Source organism: Thamnophis elegans, chromosome 16 (assembly GCF_009769535.1).
Source record: "Thamnophis elegans isolate rThaEle1 chromosome 16, rThaEle1.pri, whole genome shotgun sequence".
In the NCBI taxonomy this organism is placed as follows: domain Eukaryota; kingdom Metazoa; phylum Chordata; class Lepidosauria; order Squamata; family Colubridae; genus Thamnophis; species Thamnophis elegans.
In genome coordinates this window covers 23,456,262-23,479,024 of record NC_045556.1, presented here as the reverse complement: position 1 = coordinate 23,479,024, position 22,763 = coordinate 23,456,262, and the positions used below count along the sequence as shown (strand labels likewise).

Sequence of the window (22,763 nt, the reverse complement as noted above, 5' to 3'; positions counted from 1 at the left end):
TACAGTATATCAGAATTTCAAATCTGCAGGATTGGGGTATTTGGGAAGAGATTTGATGGGCTATTTTTCCATCCTCATGTTTCCAATTTTTTTTTTCAGAAGACTGTGCCTGGGTCGGGTACAGAATGAAACATCCTTGCACAGAGATATTGGGAGTGAGTGAGCAGAACAAGAACCAAAGGATCAAGAAGAAAAGTGAACTGAGGCCCAGGTGAACTTTTGGCAATATTTTCATGAGGCTCTTTGGCTGGTTAGGCAGCTGCTTCCCCCCCCCTCCCCCCCCCAAAAAAAATGTAGGCAAGCAAAGTGGTTCATTGCACAGCCCAGCATGTTCAGGCATACTTTATTGTAATCTTATGTGTGTTAAATGCATTAAGTCATGGAACTTAAGGAATCTAAAATTTGGCTTCCTCTTTAAAAGGGTTGGGAGCTCGGGTGAGGAAAAATATTCTCAAAGCTCTTTCAGGCTTCTATATCACAGCAAGCCTTTTTTGAGGCTTGGCAGCAGCTTTTAAGACTCTAGCAAAGCATTCTGGATCCCACCAATGTCCACCCATCAAAGGCCCAATCCTGAGTCCCTCCACGCTCAGGGGTACCTGCTGTTGACAAGGATTTTGCAGGAAGGATTTCCTATGCCACACAATGGTAAGCAAAAGTGAAAAGCTGATCTTAATCTCTGCACCAAAACCACAGAGGTAATTTGCCTTTCCTTTAGATACAAGTCTGAGGAAACATCTGGATCAGAAACAATAAAATAAGATGGAAATTCCCAACTGTTGCAACCGGAAGCTAAGTTGCTGGAAGGGCTGTGGTGCCCTCCGATGGCACTTCAAGTACAGTTTATTAGGGTGTGATATTAAAAGGGTTTTTTATTGCATGATATAATGCAACGAGACCATGGGCCTCTGCAAGAAAGATCTTATATACTCAGAAGCGTAATGAACCCAGAGCCTGTCAAACATTATCCTGTACATTAACCTATCGTTAATGGCACATTAGGGCTGGGGGCATCGCACGCTTGCTGGTCAGGACTTGAGTCAGGACAGCATAAAGAGAAAGGGGGGAACCCACCGTGCCTTAGCCAGCAGAGAAATTAGTATTTCTTCAGGCTACACCGTTCGATTTGTAAAACAAGAGCCTTGCAGCTGAGCACGACTCTTGAATCCTTCTGTACAAAACAGAAAACAGCAATTCTGTAGGAATTCTTTCCTTAAAAATACTCTGCTTTGGTGTGGAAGTTCTTTATTGAATAGAAGGCAATACTTACTGGCTGGATCCACACAAAAAGTGGCTTGTTTTACCAAGATCTGTTGACTAAGCCACTAAATCATGCTTAATCATAAGGGAAAAAAAATCGGGCTGGGTTCACAATACATTCAACTAAACCAACCACATTTACTTGGGTATTTTGGCTGCAAATAATAATAATTCGCAAGAAGCTGTATCAATAATTATAATTAAGTAATCACAATAGTAATATTATTCGCAATGAGGTGTAATGTTTGTTAAATAGCAATAATAAGATAACAAGCCACATTACAGCTTATTGCCAAAATGAACTCTTAGGCTTCTTGATGGTGGCCTTAGACTGGCCAGGAGCTTTGGGGGTTCAGGCCTGACACGCTGTCCTGTCCTCGTCTCCTCAAAATCCCAAAAGATTTGCCCAATTGTTGGTTTTCTTTTTCATTTTAGGGTTAGCAGAGATCACCACTGGCTGAGTTTCATGTTCTAGAAGAGAATTTGGGCTCCATATTTGATGCGTGGAAAGGTTAAGTGGACTGGTCCTCTCTGAGTGTCCTCTTCCGCACCCCCAAATGTCTGCTCAAAGCTTCCCCACAGGGCCTCCTGTTTCTTTCTTTTCATTCCAGATTGTTTGTTTCTTTACTTATTTTACAATAAATAAAATATTTATTTTCTTTTATAACCATATTGTGTGTCTTGTATTATGTATGTGTGTGTGTGTGTGCGTGTGTGTGTGTTTGTGTGTGTGTATGTCTGCTGATACATTGCAGATGACACTAAGCTGGCAGGAATAGCTAACAACCTAAATGATAGGCTCACAATCCAGATGGATCTTGACAGACTTGAACGCTGGGCCCTATCTAACAAAATGAAATTCAATGTAGAGAAAAGTTAAGATTTTACACTTAGGCAAGAAAAAGCAAAAGGACACATATAGATGGGGTGAAGCCAGGCTTAATAGCACTAACGATGATCTTAGATGACAATCAATTACAGTAAGTATGAGCCAACAGTGTGCCGCAGCAGCCAAAAAAGCCAATGCAATCCTAAATTGCATCAACAGAGGGATACAATCAAGATCAAGTGAGGCACTAATTCCACTCTATAAAGCTTTAGCAAGACCCCACCTAGAGTTCTGCATCTAGTTTTGGTCACCACGCCATAAAAAAGATGTTGTGACTCTAGAAAGAATGCAGAGAAGAGAAACCACGATGATGAGGGGACTGGAGGCTAAAACATATGAAGAACGGTTGCAGGAACTGGGCCTAGGGAAGAGAAGGACCAGGGGAGACAGGAGAGCAGTCTTCCAATATTTGAGGGGCTTCCACAGAGAGGAGGGAGGTCAAGCTTTTTTCTAAGGCACCCGAAGGCCAGACAATGAATAATGGGTGGAGACTGAACAAGGAGAGATTCTTTGAAAACATATACATAGATCTGTATATAGACAATAGATTCTCTCTCTCACTGAGAGTTGGATACTCATCAGCTACTCTCACCTGGTCAGCCCATCTGTCCAGCTGGTTATATCAATGAAGCCTGGAGGTGCTGCATTATTTTGCCCCCCAAGAGCTGGTTGTTACTAGCCAGCGATTGTTGCTCCTATTCCTCAAATTGGGCTGTAAAGGAAGTAGGAAAGGCTCTGTCTCATCCAGGTGTCACATTCAGAACGTGCTGAAATTAAATTCTTAAATGGATCCAGTATTGCTGTCTGGCCTGTTGGAAAGATTTTATTGTGCTTCACAAGAAGCGAGAAGCTATTACTGCGTAAAGAACGAGAAGTGGGAACAAGGAACCGGACCCAATGAAGGGGCCTTTTATTTGGCCCCCTGAGTTGGAACACCAAGCCTGCAGCACCCTGCCCAATCCCCTCTACCAGCCACGTGCTTCCAGCAGTAAAAACACAACCCCAGCAAGGAGCCAAATTGAAGCTGACTTTTTTCCATTGCTATTTTCCAATGGAGAAATTGGCCTCTTGCATGGTTCGGTGCCCTATTCCACGCTGTAATTAAAATGCTCATTAGCGGGCGTGAAAGACAATAGATCGGAATCATACTGTAAGCTCCGGAGTTGCCATTTAAAAAATCTCTCCTCCAAAATTGTCGGAAACATTAATCATCCCTGCACTTCAAATGTTCCGATATTCACCTGGCTACACTATTAAAATAAAACTTGCTGCCCCAGGGAAATCCTACTTATTCTTAATTGTTTTGAGACTTTGATGGGCTTTTAATCTAAGATTAATTTATGCAATTTTAAATAACTCTTCTTATGATTAATAAGCTTGAAAATTAAAAGGAGTCTAAAGCAATTATAATGAGCATTTGGTCATAACCTCATTAGAAGAAGGAGAGAGGGATGCAGCCCAGGAACCATTACAAGATTACAATTTAAGGTTACTTCCAGATAAGTCAAATACAGCCGTTACAATTTGCCAAGGCAGATTAGACGGAATCAGGTGAAGGATAACAGGGTCTACCTGGATCACCACAACAGCATTGGTACAGGGCCAGGGCAAGAGTAAGTATTTTACTCATCGTCTGGGTTGCTGGCAATGGAGGTAGAGATCAACACTGTTCAGAGTTGCAAAAATGTTTGTATGAATCAGTTCATAACCAACCCCCATATTCCAATCTCTGGAGAGTCAAGTGCCTCATTCATTGGCAGACAGAGAAGGAAATAAAACACGAAACACCAGAAGATTCCGGAAGATCTACTAGTCCTTTCCAGAGGTGGTATTCAGCCGGTTCAGACCTGTTGTCAGGCCTGCAAGTCATCTTTTATTTTGGACCTCAGGCCTGCCGCACTTTCTATTATTCTACTATGCATTTTCTAATGTGGGAAAATGGGAGGGGGGATTGTACGGAGTTAGATGCTATGTAGCCAAAACAAAATTCTTTCTAGAAAGCCAAGGTCATCTTTTGTCTCTGCACCTCTGCACCTGACCGGAACTGGATGGGTGGAACTGCCAGCATGGGAGTGGGAGATTGGACCATGTGATGGACTTATGGGGGTGGGGGGCAAGATCTTGAACTTTCAACTGGGTGGAAAAAACCGGGAAGCTTTCAGATTTGGGTTTTCCCAGATAGGCCAACATGGCTCTCTTCATAAATTGGAACTTTGAGCAATACTTTGCCTTGGAGTCTAATTTACCTTTGGATGCTATTTGGAACCCTGACACCCGTTTACCTGAACCGGTAGTGGAAATCACGGGTGGGCCTGCCCACCTGCCCCAGCTCTACACCGTCCTATTTAGGCACATTTTCAAGGCGGGGCGCATGCACAGAAGGTGCACGTGCAAGCAAAGTGTGTGCACGTAAGGCTGGGCGCATATGTGGAAAGGGTGTGTGCGCCTATGAAGCAAGCACGCGCAGGGCGAACCAGTGGTAACAAAATGTGAAACCCACCACTGGTCCTTTCATCAACTGAAGGGTCAAGGCATAAAAATATGGATTTCTTGAGCTGGAAGGAGGAAAGATTTAAGTCTTGGATACTATTATGCTTAATGCAAAAACCAAATTAAAGCATCTCTAGTCTCTGTTTCAAATACATTCAAGCCAAAGGCAGCCCACCTGTATATTCTAACATTCAATTAGATCTGCCTTTCTGAAATTTAGGGAGGGCATGGTGGCTCAGTGGTTAAGACACTGAACCTGTCAGCTGGAAAGCTGGCAGCCCAGGTTCAACCTCTGAGTTCCATGTGATGGGGTGAGCTCCTGTCCTCGCCCCAGCTCCTGCCAGCCCAGCAGTTCGATACCTTTTCATTTAAGTAATTAAATCATTAATAAAAGCTAGCTAGAAAGTCAGATAATCCGTGACTCAGCTTTGCTTTAGGCAGAAATTACAGCTTTGTCCTGCAATGCAAGGAGAATACAGGATAGCCCCAGGATGCGTCTTCTGAAATCTTTTCTCCACCACTGGCTGAGAAGGATCTATTGGAGGAGAAAATACAGGTAGTCCTCGACTTATGACTACAATTGAGCCCCAAATTTATATTGCTAAGCAAGTCATTTGTTAAGTGAATTTTACCACATTTTACAACCTTCCTTGCCACAGTTGTTAAGTGAAAAATGGCAGTCATTAAGTTAGTTACATGGTTATTAGTAGATCTTGTATGGACATCCCTTGGCAACTTATATTTCGCTTGCATATCTTGTGAAGGCTCGAAACCCCTCATCTGTTCCTTCCATCCTCTTCCCTTTAGTTATCACCAATGCTTCTGCCAGAATTTCTATCATTACTTCTGCCAAATTTTCTCTCTTTTCTTCTTCTATCTTCTAGAATCTGAAGTAAAATTCTAGTCTATCGGTCTCCCATTCCAATATTCCACTCCTATCTTTTTCAATAGCACTCATTCTACTGTCAATATCTCCAATTTTCTTATCTATTTGTTCATCTTTTTATTCTGGTTTTTGAGATCTGTCCTCATATTTCATCATTGTTTGGTGAGTATTCTCAATTTTTTCATCTATTTTTCTGTTCTTTGTTCAATAATCTCCAATCTCTTTTCAATGCTCTCTGTTCTTACTTGTATTTTTTGAATTTCTTGCCTTATCATCTGTAATGTCACTTCTTTTTCTTTTCCCTGTTGCAACATTGTCTGTATTGATCTTTTCCTTCCAATAGTGCACACTGCCACTGTAAAATCCAAGGCTCTTTTCCAAACAAAGTTAACTGTTCTCTTTCCCAGTTCAGTGCAATCTTTTTCTTTTTTTTCACTTCAAGTTTTTCACTCTGACAGTACCCAGAGAAGCATCTGTATAAACATCCGTGCTCTTCCCACTATCATTTTCAATAAACAAACTTAAAGTCCTTGAAATGTAATTCCATCTCTTACTTTGCACAAAGTTATCAAATGCTCAAACGTAGAGAAAAAAAACAATATTTCCAAGCCTCCAAGGAGCAGGGTTACATTCTTTTCATCTATTTTCTCTTCCTCTTTATATTATTTATATTCCAGGAAAGAAAGAAAAAAAATTAACAAGAAAATATTATAGGGTGTTGAAAAGAGAAAAACAATGAAAATCTTAAAAAAAAGAGAAAAATAAAATCAGTCCAATTCAAAAACTAGGCATTTATAGAAATTCCAGCAGTAACAGGATTAAAGAAAAATAACACACTAGGTTTGACTCAGGCTTAATCTCGTCGCTTGACCTCTTCTGTCTTCAATTTTAACTTTACTTTTAATCTTTGGGGGTGTTCTCTCATCTAATAGTAAAATATTATCTCATCAATTCGGCACACTTTCTCTCCTGCATTGTCTTCCGTTTTTAGAGCTGTCCAACTTTCAGCAGTTTCAATGGCTGCTTCTTTGTCGCTGGAAAAAAGAGCTTCTCCTGGATCTATCAGGGACTTTGCGGTGTCCCCAGGATAAGCAGGATGTGCCCTTCTCTATCACCGTCTCTATGGGACAGTTTAGGTCCAAAAGGACCATCCAGCGGCAGAGATATCGATGGCGACCCTGGAGCTCCAAGATCGTGCATCGTATCGTCGCGACATCAACTCTGCCTCCGCCAAATGTCTTAATTTTGGAGACGTGACCATGGGGATGCTACAACAGTCGTAAGCATGACAAATGGTCGTAAGTCACTTTTTTCAGTGAAGTTTAAAGTTTAATAAGTTTAAAGTTTAATAACATTTATATGCCGCCCAATCCCGTAGGACTCCGGGCGGCTTACAGTACAAAATAAATAAAAAAAGAATAGAAGGAAAGAAAAGACACAGCATGCACTCCATTCTAAGTGGGGCTAGACCGTATTTTGGGGTCAACAACCACAGGCCTGCCAGAACAGCCAGATTTTAGTGGCTTTACGGAAGGCCGAGAGAGTGGGAAGGGTCCGGATCTCTGCGGGAAGATCATTCCACAGGGCCAGGGCAGCTACAGAGAAAGACCTCCCCCGAGTAGTCACCAACCGGCATTGCCCGGTCGACGGTACCCGAAGGAGGCCCAGCCTGTGAGATCTTATAAGTCGTTGGGAGGTATGTGGCAGGAGGCGGTCCCGCAGATATCCAGGACCCAAGCCATGTAGGGCTTTAAAGGTAACGACCAGCACCTTGAAGCACGTTTGGAGACTGATGGGAAGCCAGTGCAGCTCGCGGAGGATAGGTGTAACATGGGTATACCTAGGTACACCCGATATCGCTCGCGCGGCCGCATTCTGGACCAATTGTAGTCTCCGAACACTCTTCAGGGGCAGCCCCAAGTAAAGCGCATTACAGTAATCAAGCCTAGAGGTGATGAGAGCATGAGTGACCATTTGAAGTGCCTCCCGGTCCAGGTAGGGCCACAACTGGTGCACCAGGCGAATCTGGGCAAAAGCCCCCCTAGTCACAGCCGACAGGTGGTGTTCTAATGTCAGCTGAGAATCTAGGAGGACACCCAAGTTGCGGACCCTCTCTGAGGGGTGAAGAATTTCACCCCCCAGGCTAAGAGATGGAATATCTGGTCCGTTCTTGGGGGGCAACATCAATAGCCACTTGGTCTTGTCTGGATTGAGTGCCAGCTTGTTTACTCCCATCCAGACCCTGACAGCCTCCAGGCACTGGCACATCACTTCTACCACTTCGCTGAGTTGGCACGGGGCGGACAGATACAACTGGGTATAGTCTGCGTATTGATGATATTTGATCCCCTGCCGACGAATGATCTCACCCAGCGGCTTCATGTAGATGTTAAAAAGGAGGGGGGACAGGACCGAGCCCTGAGGCACCCCATATTTTAGGGGCCTAGGGGTCGACCTCTGTCCTCCAATCAACACCGACTGCGACCTATCCGAGAGGTAAGAGGAGAACCACCGTAACACGGTGCCTCCTACTCCCACCTCTCCCAATCGTCGCAGAAGGATACCATGGTCGATGTATCGAAGGCTGCTGAGAAGTCAAGAAGCACCAGGATAGAGGAATGTCCTCTATCCCTGGCCCGCCAGAGATCATCGGTCAGCGCAACCAAAGCAGTTTCGGTGGAGTAACCAGGCCTGAAACCAGACTGAAAGGGATCTAGATAATCTGCTTCATCCAAGGTCCATCGGAGCTGAAAGGCCACCACCTTCTCAACAACCTTCCCTACAAAAGGGAGGTTTGAGACTGGACGGTAATTTTTAAGGATAGCTGGATCCAGAGAAGACTTCTTAAGGAGGGGTCTTACCACCGTGTCCTTTAAGGGCAGCGGGAAAGATCCCTCCTGTAGAGAGGTATTAACAATCCTCTGGAGCCAGCCTCGTGTAACCTCCCTGCTGGTCGAAACCAGCCAGGAGGGACACGGGTCCAGTAAACAGATAGAGGTATTCACAGCTCCCATGGCCTTGTCCACTTCCTCAGGAGTGACAAGCTGGAACTCGCTCCAAGAAATCCGATCAAGGCCCACTCTCGGCATCTCTGCAGGTACTGTCCAAGTGGAGTCCAGGTCCGTCCGAATCTGAGCGACTTTGTCCGACAGAAACTGGACAAATTCCTCGGCTCTTCCCTGCAAGGGTTCACCCGCATCCCTCCCTTTCAGGAGGAAGTGGGTTATCCTAAAATGCGTACATTTTGCTGCCTGAATTGCCACTAGATAAGTCCTAATAAAGGCTCTTAATTGTGTTCGGTCAGATTCAGATTTACTGGCCCTCCTGCGTCGCTCTAGGCGTCTCGTTTGGCGCTTCATCTCCCGGAGTTTCTCGGTAAACCAAGGGGCCCTCCTGGATCCAGTGCTGCGGAGAGGCCGCAAAGGCGCAATCCGATCAAGAGCCCCAGCCGCTGCTCTATTCCAAGCAGCGACCAAAGACTCCGTCGGACTGTGGGCAAGGGAGTCAGGTATCTCCCCAAGCTCTGTCTGAAATCTCAAAGGATCCATCAGGCGCCTGGGGTGGAACCATTTAATCGGTTCCACCTCCCTGCAGTGGGGGAGTAGTTTCAGAAAATCAAGCCTCAGTAGGAAGTGATCTGACCATGACAAGGGCAAGGTCTTTATGCCCTTCAGTTCCAGATCACATCTCCACTGCCCCTAGAGAAACACAAGGTCAAGAGTGTGTCCCGCTGTATGAGTCGGACCTTGAATTACCTGGGTCAAGTCCATGGCTGTCATGGAAGCCATGAACTCCTGCGCCCCATCGGAGCGTTCGCCGAGAGATGGCAGGTTAAAGTCCCCCAGTACTATAAGTCTGGGGAACTCAACCGCCAGTCCGGCTACTGACTCCAGGAGCGAAGGCAGGGCTGTTGTAACGCAAGGTCCAGCTTCACCAGAAGGGACTCACACCCGACAGTCTCCGGAGCAGGGATCCCACGCGATGCTAATGATTTCCGGGTGACAACTGCCACTCCCCCACCCCTTTCTCTGGTGTCGTGGTTGGTGTAGCACCTGAAACCCTTCTGGGCACATTTCTGAGAGGGGGACTCCTCCCTCATGGCCCAGCCAGGTTTCAGTAATACATGCCAGCCCCCTCGTCTAATATTAAGTCCCGGACGAGGGGAGCTTTCTGAATCACAGACCTGGCATTTAGCAGCAGCAACCTGAGGCCAGGCCCTGACATCTCTTGCCACCTGGTCCTTGGGTTGAGTTTTCAGGGCCGGAACGAGGGATCGTTGTAACATAGCGAGCCCTCCTTCCCCGGTAATGGCCAGCCCTGAAACTCCTGTCGTACCTGCCTCTCCCAAACATGACCGGGATGCTCCGGCCCATCCCCATAGACCCCCCCTCCCCTCCCACGGCCCCCGTTCTCCCCAGCAGGCCATTCGTATCATACACTCTGGGATGAGAGGCGGGTCCGGGGCCCCATCCACTTCTGCTTCTGCACTCAGTGGAGGGGACTCCAGGCCGCACTCTCAATCCTCTCATACATATCGGCCAGACATTCTCCGCATGCATACCCCACTAATAATAAAATATTAAAATATACAATAATACAGGATAAAAATTTAAAAAATTTAAGTTTAAAAACACATGGGAACATTCTCTCAACCATCCATACCCACATTCACTCCTTCACTCAGCGAACAAGATGGACGCTGTTCTTGAACCGCCAAGCGGTTGGTGCAGTTTTGAAATAAGTAAAGTTAGTAAGAGAGGAAAGTCTTTGCGCTCAGAAACTTCTCCTCTGCGGAGTTCAGTAGAAAGAATGTGATGTTGAAACTTTGATTGGTTACTAATTGAACTATTGTAAGTCAAGGATTATCTGTACCCTAACCTTCTACTGCATGGACCCATTTCCCACAGGCTCTCCTTGTTTGTTTGCTTGCTTGCTTCCTACCCACCCATCCACCAACCCACCCACCCACCCACCCACCCACCAAGATCTTCACTACTCAGCCTCTGGTCAATTCCACCAGATCAGGGGTAGCACCTCCCTTTCCTTTCTTTACTCCCGGCCATGGCAACTGACTGGTTTACAAAAGGATTTGGCGTTGCACAGCCGGATTTCAACCCCACAGAAGCCGATGGGCTTCTACCAAAGGACCCTTTTCTATTGACTAGTTGCAGGCAAGGCCTCCATGAAGGCCAAGCATGGCTGTGGGTTTGCAGTGGACATCAAAACTAGGAACTGGAAGCCAGTCTATAAAGGAGGAGAAATAACATAAAATGATGTTTAATTTAAAAATTAGAAAGTGGAGCAGGCTGCAAAGGCAGAGGTTGATTGAAGCAAAATTTAAATTCCTGTCAAGCCCATTTAAACACAGGGACTCTTCATAGCCAATTAGCTGCTCCGTATGAATACCGAAGAAACTCAGGCCTGGTCACTGTGAGGAGAGAGCAGGCCCACTGTGAGGATCTGGGAGGGGGGAAATTAACTAAAATCAGGAGTGTATGAAATATTTATCTCCCTGGTTGATGGAGATGGGGCTGGCAAAGTGTAAACAAGACAGAAATCAATTCCTTTATCACCCTCAATGCTGCCCCCCTCCCCCAATGGTCTGGGGGGCACATGTTAGCTTGGATTTTGCTATGGCGGATTTGGCCTTAATTGTGGCTGTTTATCTCCCAGCATCCCCGGGGCCCTCATCTCCCCATTACAAATACTTAACACTCCCTCCACATCTCAAGCTACTTCAAATCCTCAACAGGTTTGGAGGTGTGTGTGTGTGTGTGTTTGTGTGTTTTCAAATGATTGAAACTGTGTGGCCCAGAGAGTAAGAGAGAGAGCACGTGTGTAAAGGGCTTTGTCAGTAGGACATTCTCTTGTTCACAACCAGCTGGGTCCAGCTGCCACCAGGGAAGGAGACAACGAAGGTGCTAAAAGGCTCGTTCGCCATTGTGATTGCACCACCGGGAATTCGGAGGAATAAAACGGAGCTCGGAGGGGGAAGGGGGACACCCCGACCACGGGGCGGCCGAACCAAAGGAAGTTCCTGTGATAATGAAACCCTGTCAGTCATCAGGAAATCCAATTAAGGAGCCTTCTGCCTAGATGCTCTTCACAGGGATCCTGTATTGTTTCCACTCCAAACACAGTGATGGTGAGAAGGACGACAATTCTCACAACTGGATACCACAACTGCTGCCCAGGATGGAAATGGCTTCTTGGCCATGCACAGGCCCATCCTTGGACTGGATCCTGGAATGGGGGTCTTCCCGGCACCAGAAAGCTCTCAGTTGTGAAGATCCAATTAAGGCAGGGGTGTCCAAACGTGGGAACTTTAAGACTTGTGGACTTCAAGTCTTAACGTTCCCACGTTTGGACACCTCTGAATTAAGGTGATCACAATTTCCATTCCCTAATGGGAGCCCGAGACCCTTCACACATTACGCCCAGAGAAAACATCAAGTCCTACCTTTCCCCCTCCGTCGCTGAGCTCCTGCCAATTCAACCTATTTTAAAGTCTATTTTTACCTGCTGAGACCAATTGTGAAGGGACTGGCACACAAACACAACTCGGGGCTGGTGTAGGAAGGGTCCCTGGTGGATGGTGTCCTAGATTAACAAGCAAGCATCATCTTGTCAGCCTGCTGTAACTCTCAAATCTGTTCACACAACCATGCACGGAGTCTAGTGTCCCACAGGGCCTGACAGTGCATTTGCACAGTTTTCAGCCTTTGGAGAGAGGCAGGATAATTATGGGGCACAAGAGGGGTGGGCTTCAGGATAAAGCGCCTCCCTAGTGGTGGTGACCTTCAGTATCAACATTTTGAAATGCCTTCTGCTGGGAGTTTTGACTCCTTCCTGTCCTGTTAATTCTGACTGTGTTAAGTGAGTATTTTCCTGCTTTTATTTGCTTTTAGTTTTAATTCTGGATTTTTAAAATATTTGATATCTTGTTAAGTAACATGACAATCTTCTTTTAAGGAGAATCAAGGAAAAAAATCTTTCAAAGAATCAAGAGGAAAAAAGGTAATTTTATCACTTGCTGGAAATCTGTCCAGCCTCCTGAGGGCATAATCAGCCAACAGTAATGAGCACTGAACTAAGACAAGCTCAAGATCCAAAAAGATGTTGACAAACTTGAACAATGGGCACTATCCAACACAAAATGAATCTCAATGTGGAGAAAATGACACATTTACATTTAGATAGGGAAAATAAAAGGTGTAAGTACATATTAGGCAAGACCTGGCTCAATACAGTACAATACAATACAATACAATACAACAGCAGAATTAGAAGGGACCTTGGAGGTCTTCTAGTCCAACCCCCTGCCTGAATACCATTTCAGACAAATGGCTATCCAACATCTTCTTAAAGACTTACAGTGTTGGGGCATTCACAACTTCTGGAGGCAACTTCTGTTCCACTGATTAATTGTTCTAACTGTCAGGAAATTTCTCCTCAGTTCTAAGCTGCTTCTCTCCTTGATTAGTTTCCACCCATTGCTTCTTGTTCTACCCCCAGGTGCCTTGGAGAACAGGTTGACTCCCTCTTCTTTGTGGCAGCCCCTGAGATAATGGAACACTGTAATCATGTCTCCCCTAGTCCTTCTTTTCATTAAACTAGACATACCCAGTTCCTCCAACCATTCTTCCTATGTTTTAGCCTCCAGTCCCCTAATTATCTTTGTTGCTCTTCTCTGCACTCTTTCTAGAGTCTCCACATCTTTTTTACATTGTGGTGCCCAAAACTGAATGCAGTATTCATGTGATCTTGATTCTATCCCTCTGTTTATATAGCCTAGAAGTGTGTTGGCTTTTTTGGCAGCTGCTGCACATGGCTGGCTCATATTTAAATGGTTGTCCACTAGGATTCCAAGATCCTCAAAAACAGTCACTATGAGGGACCTTGGAGTCCTAGGGGATGATGGCCAAGAGCCAAGGTGGCGCAGTGGTTAAATGCAGCACTGCAGGCTACTGCTAGATCAGCAGGTCAGCGGTTCAAATCTCACCGGCTCAGGGTTGACTCAGCCTTCCATCCTTCCGAGGTGGGTAAAATGAGGACCCAGATTGTTGGGGGCAATATGCTGACTCTCTGTAAACCGCTTAGAGAGGCCTGAAAGGCCTATGAAGCGGTATATAAGTCTAAGTCTACTGCTATTGCTTAAATATGAGCCAGCAGTGTGCAGCAGCAACCAATACAATCCTGGGTTGTGTAAACAGAGGCATAGAATCAAGATCACGTGAAGTATTAGTGCCGCTTTATCAAACCCTAGTAAGGCCACACCTGGAATACTGCAAACAATTTTGGTCACCATGTTACAAAAAATATGTTGAGATCTTGGAAAAAGTTCAGAGAAGAGCAACTAAGATTATCAAAGGCCTGGAGACTTAAATATGAAGAACATATGAAGAAGGGCTACAGGATTTGGGTTTGGCCAGTCTAGAGAAAAGAGGGACTAGGGATGACATGATAGAAGTATTCCAGTATTTGAGAGGTTGCCACAAAGGGAGTCAAGCTATTCTCCAAAGCAACAGAAGGCAGGACAAGAAGCAACGGATACGGATGGAAACTAATCAAGGAGAGAAGCAACCGAGACCTAGGAAGAAACTTCCTTACAGGGAGAACAATTAACCAGTGGAACAGCTTGCCTTCAATTTAAGAAGAGATTGGACAGCCATTTGTCTGGAATGGAATAAGATCGCCTGCTTGAGCAGGGGGCTGGACTAGATTACTGTACCTCCAAGATCTCTTCCAACTCTGTTATTCTTATTCTGATGCCACAATCCAGAAAGTCAGTTCCTCTGGATTTACATTTCCTCTGTCCTATAACTATGCAGTTGTGCCTAAGAGTTTGAAACCCTTGAGTTGTCAGCACTGCTTATCTATAGATTTAGTCAACAGCTTTTTCAGTCTCACAGTTTATGCAAGGACAAACTTTTAATGGAAGGCAGGAGATCCATTACTTCCTCTCTCTAGTGGGCCACAAAACGACATGGACCTCCCAGTGGCTTTAAGGGAGATAATAGCATTTGCCTAACATGGGATCCCCTGACATAAAAACCATTAAAGAGAATAGCATTTTTTTTAAAAAAATGATCGTCACCTAACTAAAAATACTTGAACTTTACAGTAAACACATTGAATCAAATGCTGCATCCCTGATTCTGTGTATTTTCCTGTCTTTTATTCTCATCTAAGGGTAGCAATGGTTTGTAATAATTTTCCAAGATTTTGTTAACATTAGATGTCTTGAAAAGGACTCAGTTAGACACGGATACATCAAATTCAGTTTGTTAGAAGTCAGCTTGCTGTGGATTATTATGCATTTGTTATTATGGCAGGTTTTTGTTGGACAAAGTCAGACTGGTTTAAGTGGACCCCAAGACAACAAAGCCCAGTTATATCCCAAAGATGGTTTTTCGAGAGGCAACGGGACTTTCTTTATTTTTCCTTAAAGGCATTTCACGTTTCATCCAAGCAGCTTCTTCAGGTCAGGTCAGGTTAGAACTGAAGAAGCTTCTTGGATGAGAAGCAAAACGTCTTGCAAGAAAAAACAAAGGAAGTCCAGTTGCCTCTCGAAAAAGCACCTTTGGTATAACCATGACTGAGAATCTCCATAGGAATTTAGACAAGCCTAACTATGATTGAATGAACCTCAAGACAATGCACTTCACGTAAAACAACCACACTGATTATATTGTAAGCTACTGTATTAGTGAAATGGGTGGCTGAGAAATTCAATAGATATGATAGACAAAGACAGACAGACAGACGGGTGGATACAAACAGACAGACAGACAGGATAACTAGAGAGACAGACAGACAGGTAAAATATAGACAGACGGATAGACAGATAAAATAGATACATAGATGAGATAGACAGACAGACAGAGGGATGATTGTTAATATATATTAATTAGAGATGGATGATAGATAATAGATGGATAGGCAGAAGATAGACGATATAGATACATGACAGAAGATTGATTAGAAATACAGACAGACAGATAGACAGACTCTTTATCCCCTTCCCCAAAGAGCCAGCTAGAAGCAGAGGGGTGATGTTAAGAAAACCCAGCATCCACATAGTGTGACCCAGGGCCACTATTTCTTTTGGAGAGGGGGGCTCCAATAAGCAAAGTCGAGGTGCCCGCAGCTTCCCTGACATGAGGATACAGTTTTCTGCAAGGTGCCTTCTGTTCTATGGCAGAGGGCGGTCCAGAGGAGGGGTGGATTTCAGGAACCCCCAGGACGTTCTCTGCTTTCGGGGAAGAGGACACGCTTCACAAGGAGGACTCCGTGAGGGGCTGTCGGTGCCCCTTCAGGAACGCGGTCATGCCAAAGCCCCAGAAGCCGGGCCGCCTTTCTAAACAATTCTCAAAAGCAGGCTAGCACTACTGGGAGACAATTTCCATGTTCGGATGCTTGCTGGAACTCTCCCTGCCACTGAACAGCGAGAACAGATAATAACCATTAGTAAATCAAACTCCTTGGCAATATCCAGCTGTGCCTTGTGCATTTACATACAGATAGAATGGGTATATGTTTTTAATATGTATGCGCTAACACACTTTCCCCACAGCTGAAGTGTGTCTTACGAAAGGAGGCGGTGGATGGGAACGGCATCACCACGAGATAATAAAGTGACCTAGATAAAGTATTAGCCAGCGATTGATCTCAAACGGGGAAGGCTGTCTCTATCTGACCTGGTTACTTACTATGCATAGATTCCATTAAATAGAGCTTAGGAACTGAAAGCTTCAGGAAAATGGTGCCATTGAGGCCAAAATCAACGGTGGCCAAAGCCAAGCGCATCGCCGCATGACCTGGCGCCCCACGTGCGTCCCTCTCGTACAGGGCTGCGTCCCTGCGACTAACCAACAGATAAACAGACATCTTTTTCCCACCTCTTCAAATCAACCACCCTTTGTAAGCAGGCAGGAATGGGCTCTCTCTTGGATCGATCATTACTTTATGGAGGATGTAAGCATTGCATGAACGTGGAATGGCACCGTAAGGTATTGTAAAGGAGGGATATAAGGGACTACGCGACGCACCCCGATTCAAAGCTTGCTTCAGCTATTGCTGTGACGATGTCATCACGGAAACAACATTGGTAGGTACATGTCAGACGCAGCTCTCCAGTCAAAAGGGGGACAGAGCACCACTTGGAGTAGACCAATTAATGTTGAGTACCAAGGTTGCACTGTACTCACTTTGCTGCCATTATTAGATTGAATGATCTATAGCAGGAGTGTCAAACTCACGTTGTCATGGCGGCATCATGTGACATATCGGGACTCCCCCCCCCCCCCTTGCTATACTAGGCATGGGCATGGCTAGCCTGTGACGCATCCAGCCTGCCGGTGGGGCATTTGACAGACCTGATCTATAGTATTCTTAAGTAACCATGCAGCCAGAAGAGCCTGTAGCTTTTTTCTCATTCTATGGCTAAGGAATGAGTTAGAGAGCTGGTTTGTCCAGGAATTTCCTCGATTTGCAACCATTTAATGGAGGTTCAAAGTTATGATGGCCTCAGAAAAAAGGGACTTTTGACCCATCCTCACATGCCTGTTACAGCAGCTCCATGCCCTTAGTGATCGAAATTCTGGTCCCAATTGTGATTGTAAGTCAAGGGCTACCTGTAGTAGCTTAATTTTTGTCCCTTGCTCCAACTGGTCTATGCCCAACCATTTCTCTTTTGCTGTTCCCTTCTCTGTCCAAAAGATGGCCAATGCCTTATGTTGTCTTGCTAAAAGATTTTCAGAAATCCACTACCAGTAAAGAGAAATTGGTGCAGCTCAACTGTCTGGTTAACATGAAAATGCTCCTTGAGTCTCAGCAGACTGCTGGCTTCCTCACCAGAGGAGAACAAGAAGGACTAGAAGAACAACTGCTGCTGTGTAAGTGGCCATCTTTTCAGCTCCTTACTCCTTCCCTGATTAAAAAGAAAATCTGTCTGAAATCTTTCAAGATGAAGAATTGTGAAACTCTAGGTAAGAATTGCCACTGTCTGAGGAGATTTTGGCCATTAAAAAATATCCTTCCAATATAACTGGTGGGGCCTAAAATCACTGTTGTCAAGTGTCATGGTCATTCACCAGAATAGTGTAGCCAGCCGCTCCCCCCCCCCCCCCAATCTGCAATTCTGCAGCGTAAACAAAAACCAGAATCAAATCAGGATGAATCTGGAAAATCAATCTACCACCCTCAGTCTCCTAGACACCCTAGAAGGAAGCCAACGGCAGGTGTGGCCAAGCAAGATCGTAAGCAAAGAAGACCTCAAACGGGCAGACCTCCATGGGCAGGAGTTCTCATCAGTACCGAAGGGCCAACCTTGCTGGCTAAGCAGCTGTTTTAGAAGGCTGCTTTGAAAGGAGAAAAAAGCAACCTGAGAGAAAGTACTAAATCTTAAAAGAAACCCAACTCTCTTTTTTGAAGCTGTCATGCTTTTTTTTAATTATTAAAGGGGGAAAGATACTGCCTTATGAGTTGAACCGAGCACTTCAGGGCAGGTAGTTGGAAAGATATATAACTCTGCGTCTCTGTTCCTATCGGCACTCACCCCTTGGCCTCCGTCTTTATGGCTTTACACCCTGGAGTGGCGTTATAGCTTCTGAACACACACACAGATATATACTGAGCGTTGTGAAGTGCGATCTGCAGATGTTTTATTTATAAGTGCCGGGCCTATTGCATCACAGAAAGCATGCATTTACAAAGAGCTACGGATTTTATGAAACCCCATTCTGTTGGTTTAATAGTCAAGCCACCCAGGCATAGAATAATAACATTGTGTAAGGTAAATGCATCTCCATCTCTAGAACCTGTTCCAAGTTCTCTCAGATGTGACTAAGTGTAGGAACCTTCCAACCATCCAAAGTTAATAAAAAGGAGAAGAAGAAGAAGAAGAAAGAGGCAAATTAAGGCAGCTTCAACCAACAGTACTCAGAAATAGAATGGGTCGTTTAGGGAAAAAAAACACCGTCCCATATCGTTTAGGTATATCGAGAGTTGTTTAAAGGCCCTTTCAACATCAAAAGAAATTACGGGCTTTCAAAAATAGATTCAAGGTCAAATATCTCACTAAGGTGAAGAAAGCAGCACCTACGATGCTGGGATCAGTTTAGTGTTCAACCACAGTTTCCTTCCCCAATTACTACTGTGCCCAGCACTAGATTCCACAGCGGTTCCACAAACACCCTTAGCAGTGTGTGCGGCACACAAGCACTGGTCCTGTTGTTTGAAGAAGACAAGCCCAAAGGGTGCAACACGAGTTGCGTGATTTTACGGATGGTGGCCATCATCCTTTAACTTTGATGGGAATTTGGCGCCTGCCTTCCTCTGTTTTCCCCGGATATATAAAAAGTACCCCAAATCTCTCACCCAAAAAATGATGAAATGGTAAGTGGATGTTGAGGTTTTTAGGAACTTAGTGCCTTTATTCCTTGTTTTTGCTTTTAATTGTATCCTTTTTAAAAAAGTTCTTTTTTCGTGAGCTGCCCAGAGTCCTTGGAAGTTGGGTCTTACAGAAATTTAATAACCATAAAAAAAGCAATAGATAAATATTCATTCTGAAGAAAGCAGGAAAAAAGAAACCTGTTCATCTTTCATGTTGTTACTAATAAAGAGAAACAAAGAAAACTTGAAGAAATTACGGTCTTTCTTTAGAAACCTTAGCAAGGTGAAATCTGGTTCTCCCACACACCCATTTCACAATAAAAATACTGCATAGAGTATTGGATATCACAAATGCTAATGTTCATACACACACACACACAAATGAATCTGGATTTTTAAAAAAAAAACATAATTCAACAAATTAAGGAAGGACTCTGAATAATCTCCTTGACAGAAAGTCTATTTTGACCCAAAGGCCAGAAAGTTCCAAGAAGGTTTTGTTAATGCATGTCTGATCCCACCCTCAAATTTTACTAAAGACGATTAACAATGCTAATTAAATCATGAGATCTCAATAGTGTCTGCTGGATGCCAGTGCTGGAAGCTAAGTTTAGATTTGATATTAGTTAACTTACGGGGAAAAGACAATAAACAAACTTGCATGTATCATAAATCAATATAACTTTTGAGGTTTATGTCTCAGAGGCTGTGGAGCCAGACCGACTCACCATTAATTCTTCAGGGGCTGGTCGTTCTTTTGGTTGCTTCCTCATACTGACAACACGGAGGGGAAAAAAAAGAAGTTAGCAAATGTCCCAAGAACAGTGAAGATTTTAAAATATCTCATGATGCTTGAGCAACAGCCATAAACCAAACCGAATTAACCAAGGGAAAATGTTGAAAGATTGCTTTTAAAAGTGCCCCAAATGGTGTTTTTAAAGAAAATATAAATATATTTTATGCTTCAATGAGCTAAGAAGGAACAAGCCATCTTCTTTCTCAATTTGTTGTAACACATATTAGATGCTGATTTAGAACATGTCAGGGACTTAAGAAAAAGCAGGCCTGGGCCAAACCCTGACCATCCAAGATGACTTAACAGAAGCTCATAAAAACAATCCCTCCCAAGAGTAGCCAAAAGGGAATTCTGTTCACTTCTGCAACTGAATTTACTGATCCAGCTTGTCAGAGGCCTACAATCGTTCAGCTTTTTCAACTGCAACTTTGCTGTTCTTGTGGGGTTTTCTTTCTTTTTTTTGCGAAATCCCCTTCAGCCTCCTTGGGAATCTCATCGCTTTCTAAAACAGGCCCTTATTCGTTTGAGCTTTCAAAAGATTTGCAGTGGTTAATTCAGCAATCCTACGATTGGCCTATTTCTCCCCGTGCAGAGGACAAGAGAGAAAGAAGCTGGAAGGAACCTGTTTTTTGGGGGGGTTCCTACCTCTCAATTCCCAAAGCATGGCACTGTTTTTGAAAGGCAAATAAGGGTGAGGCTACTAGATGGGAATTATGTGGGGTCCCAAAGGTGCTTTTTCAAAAGGCAACTGGACTTTGTTTTTCCTTGAAGACGTTTTGCCTCTCATCCAAGAAGCTTCTTCAGTTCTTCAGCCAGGGGATCAAGGAAAAATAAAGACAGTCCAGTGGCCTCCTGAAAAAGCACCTTTAGGACAAACATGGACGACTGAGAATCTCCACAGAATTTCTCCCGCACAACCAGCCCGGCCGCACTCTGCCGTCGTCCCCATTCACTTCCTAATCCCGTTTGCAGCACCAGCTCCCTCGGTGCTCCCCTCGTCAGCAAAGCCAACTGCAGTCCGCATTCTTTGCAAGCTGTTCTAAGCCACCTTGGCAACATGCTTAATCTGACATTCCGAAGTAGCTGGGTCCTGTGGGAGAAGGAGGCTATTATGTGCTATCATTTATGCCTCCACCTGACATCTGTGGACGTATCTGCAGAGGTTAGCCCTCCTCCTGCCTCAATTAAAAAATATAAAAACAATATGCTTTCTGATTAATCTCTGGGTAGAAGTGGAAAGGTACAGCAAGATAGATCACCCACGGTTCCAGCTTTACAACAGAAATCTAATCTACCCCAAAGTGGATCGGCCTTATAATAAACATAAGCTTTGTATTTATTATTTCAATTAACAATAGTCACACTGTTAATTCCTTTTCTCTCTCTTTAAAAAAAATTCCTCCCTTTGGAGTATTCCAGAAGAGGCTTCCGTCATCAGCAGTTATTCCAATGTTGCTCCCACTTGGTTACCTCATTCGAAGTTAATTCTATTGACATCAGTCAAAAACTTTACTTGCAAAGGAAAGGAAAATTAGAACAAAGGAAAGTGTGTGTGTGATGTCATCCGTTTTGATTGTCAGCATCCATATTTTTCAACAGGGAAATTCCTACTAGTATTGCAAGTGGCTGGCCCAATTCTGTGTAGTGCTGAGAGTAATTTTCTTTTATTGGTTTCAGGCATAGCTTTGAATGCTTCTCTCTCTCATCCCTCCCAGAAAATAGAATAGATCTTCAGTTTTTTAAAGTGGTGCAACTTTACGGGTCTGACCGCTGTCTTTCTCCGTATAACGCAGGGCTGCTGTTATTACATTTTAGTAAGTGTAAGCCTTGGCGTGTGGAACATTTTGTTTTCTATTTCTCTACTAAATTATGCTATTTTGTTTGAGAAGATAGGTAATTCTAGCTCTCATCCACCATGTTTAGGCTGTAAGTTGCTTGTTCTTTTCACCTTCAACTATTTGTTTATAAGCTTTACACATAAAAGAGGCACTGAACGTATCTTTGCTATGGTAAGTTAACCTTTTGGTGCTCAGAAGATTCTGATTTTAAATTACACCCGCTTCCTTTTAATGGTGCTTTTTAACTTAAGGAGCCTTCCTGGCTGACGGTTAGGCAGGCTGTCTGGAAGAAAGGAAACATACCCTACAGTGTGGTTTAAAAGATGCACCCCCATCAGAACACTTCCCAAAGACAGACCCCATAACATTACTTCCAAATGAAAAGCACGCAAATTAATCGAGGCTGCAGTTTAGACCCCCTTCGAAAGCGGAGCTTATTCTTCTAAGCAAGAAGAGAAATGCTTGAATAATAGAGGGGTAAATACGGTTATCTATCATCTTCATCCAAGGGATTTTGAACACTGAAGAAACGCATGGCACCAGTTCTCCAAGAATGCAACCAGATTCCCAGTTGTTTATGGGTGGGGGCCAAAAAGTCCCTCTCCGAAGTACTTTTATGACCCTTTGTGTAAATAACGTTTACATAATTTAAACAGTTTGCTCAGCTTTGCTGGCCCAGCTGGCCCAGCCCTGCCAGGTCCCTGGAGCCCTGGAAGGATTCAGAGGAAGCCATAAGGTCCTGTGATACAGTGAGTTAATGGCATGTATCATTTACATCGAGGGCACGGCACATTTGCAAACGAAGCTTACCATTGAGTGATGAAGTGTACAAACGGCTCCGAGAACTCCCCAACCGGAAGGACAGGAGATTCCTACAAGCCCGTTTTGGCCACGGGTAGGGGAAGAGGGCGGGGGGCGGGGAAGGGAGGGAGGGAAGGAAAAGAAGGAGAGAAAGCGTGAGTCCAAATTGTCAAATTGCGCCGTCGTTCTCTTATGGCAAACAAATGAAGACGTTTAAAAAAAACCGAAATCAAATAAAAGGAAACCCTGCATTTAAAAGTAATGAGCGTTACGCAGTAGGGAAAACACACGTAGAAATCCAACCAAGAGGAAGTTGGAAACGGACAATGATAGCCACGGGGCAGGCAAGAAGGTAGCGAAAGTGTAAATGAGAAATTAATGATTATTTAAGTAACACCCAAATGGTCTTGT

General features: G+C 44.3%; 1 protein-coding gene across 6 annotated transcripts in view; it reads right to left on the bottom strand.

Moving 5' to 3' along the window:
- MAP2K5 (mitogen-activated protein kinase kinase 5) overlaps window positions 1-22,763 on the bottom strand; it is a 177,315-nt gene that overhangs the window by 10,086 nt on the left and 144,466 nt on the right. For 5 of the 6 annotated variants that reach the window (XM_032232589.1, XM_032232593.1, XM_032232590.1 and 2 more), the window contains 2 exons: window positions 22,362-22,423; window positions 19,646-19,691 (listed from right to left, as the gene is read on the bottom strand). In XM_032232589.1, the coding sequence (XP_032088480.1) occupies window positions 19,646-19,691; window positions 22,362-22,423 (108 nt within the window). Of the gene's footprint in view, window positions 1-19,645; window positions 19,692-22,361; window positions 22,424-22,763 lie in introns of those variants that run through there. The other variant, XR_004256607.1, reaches the window with a different exon arrangement.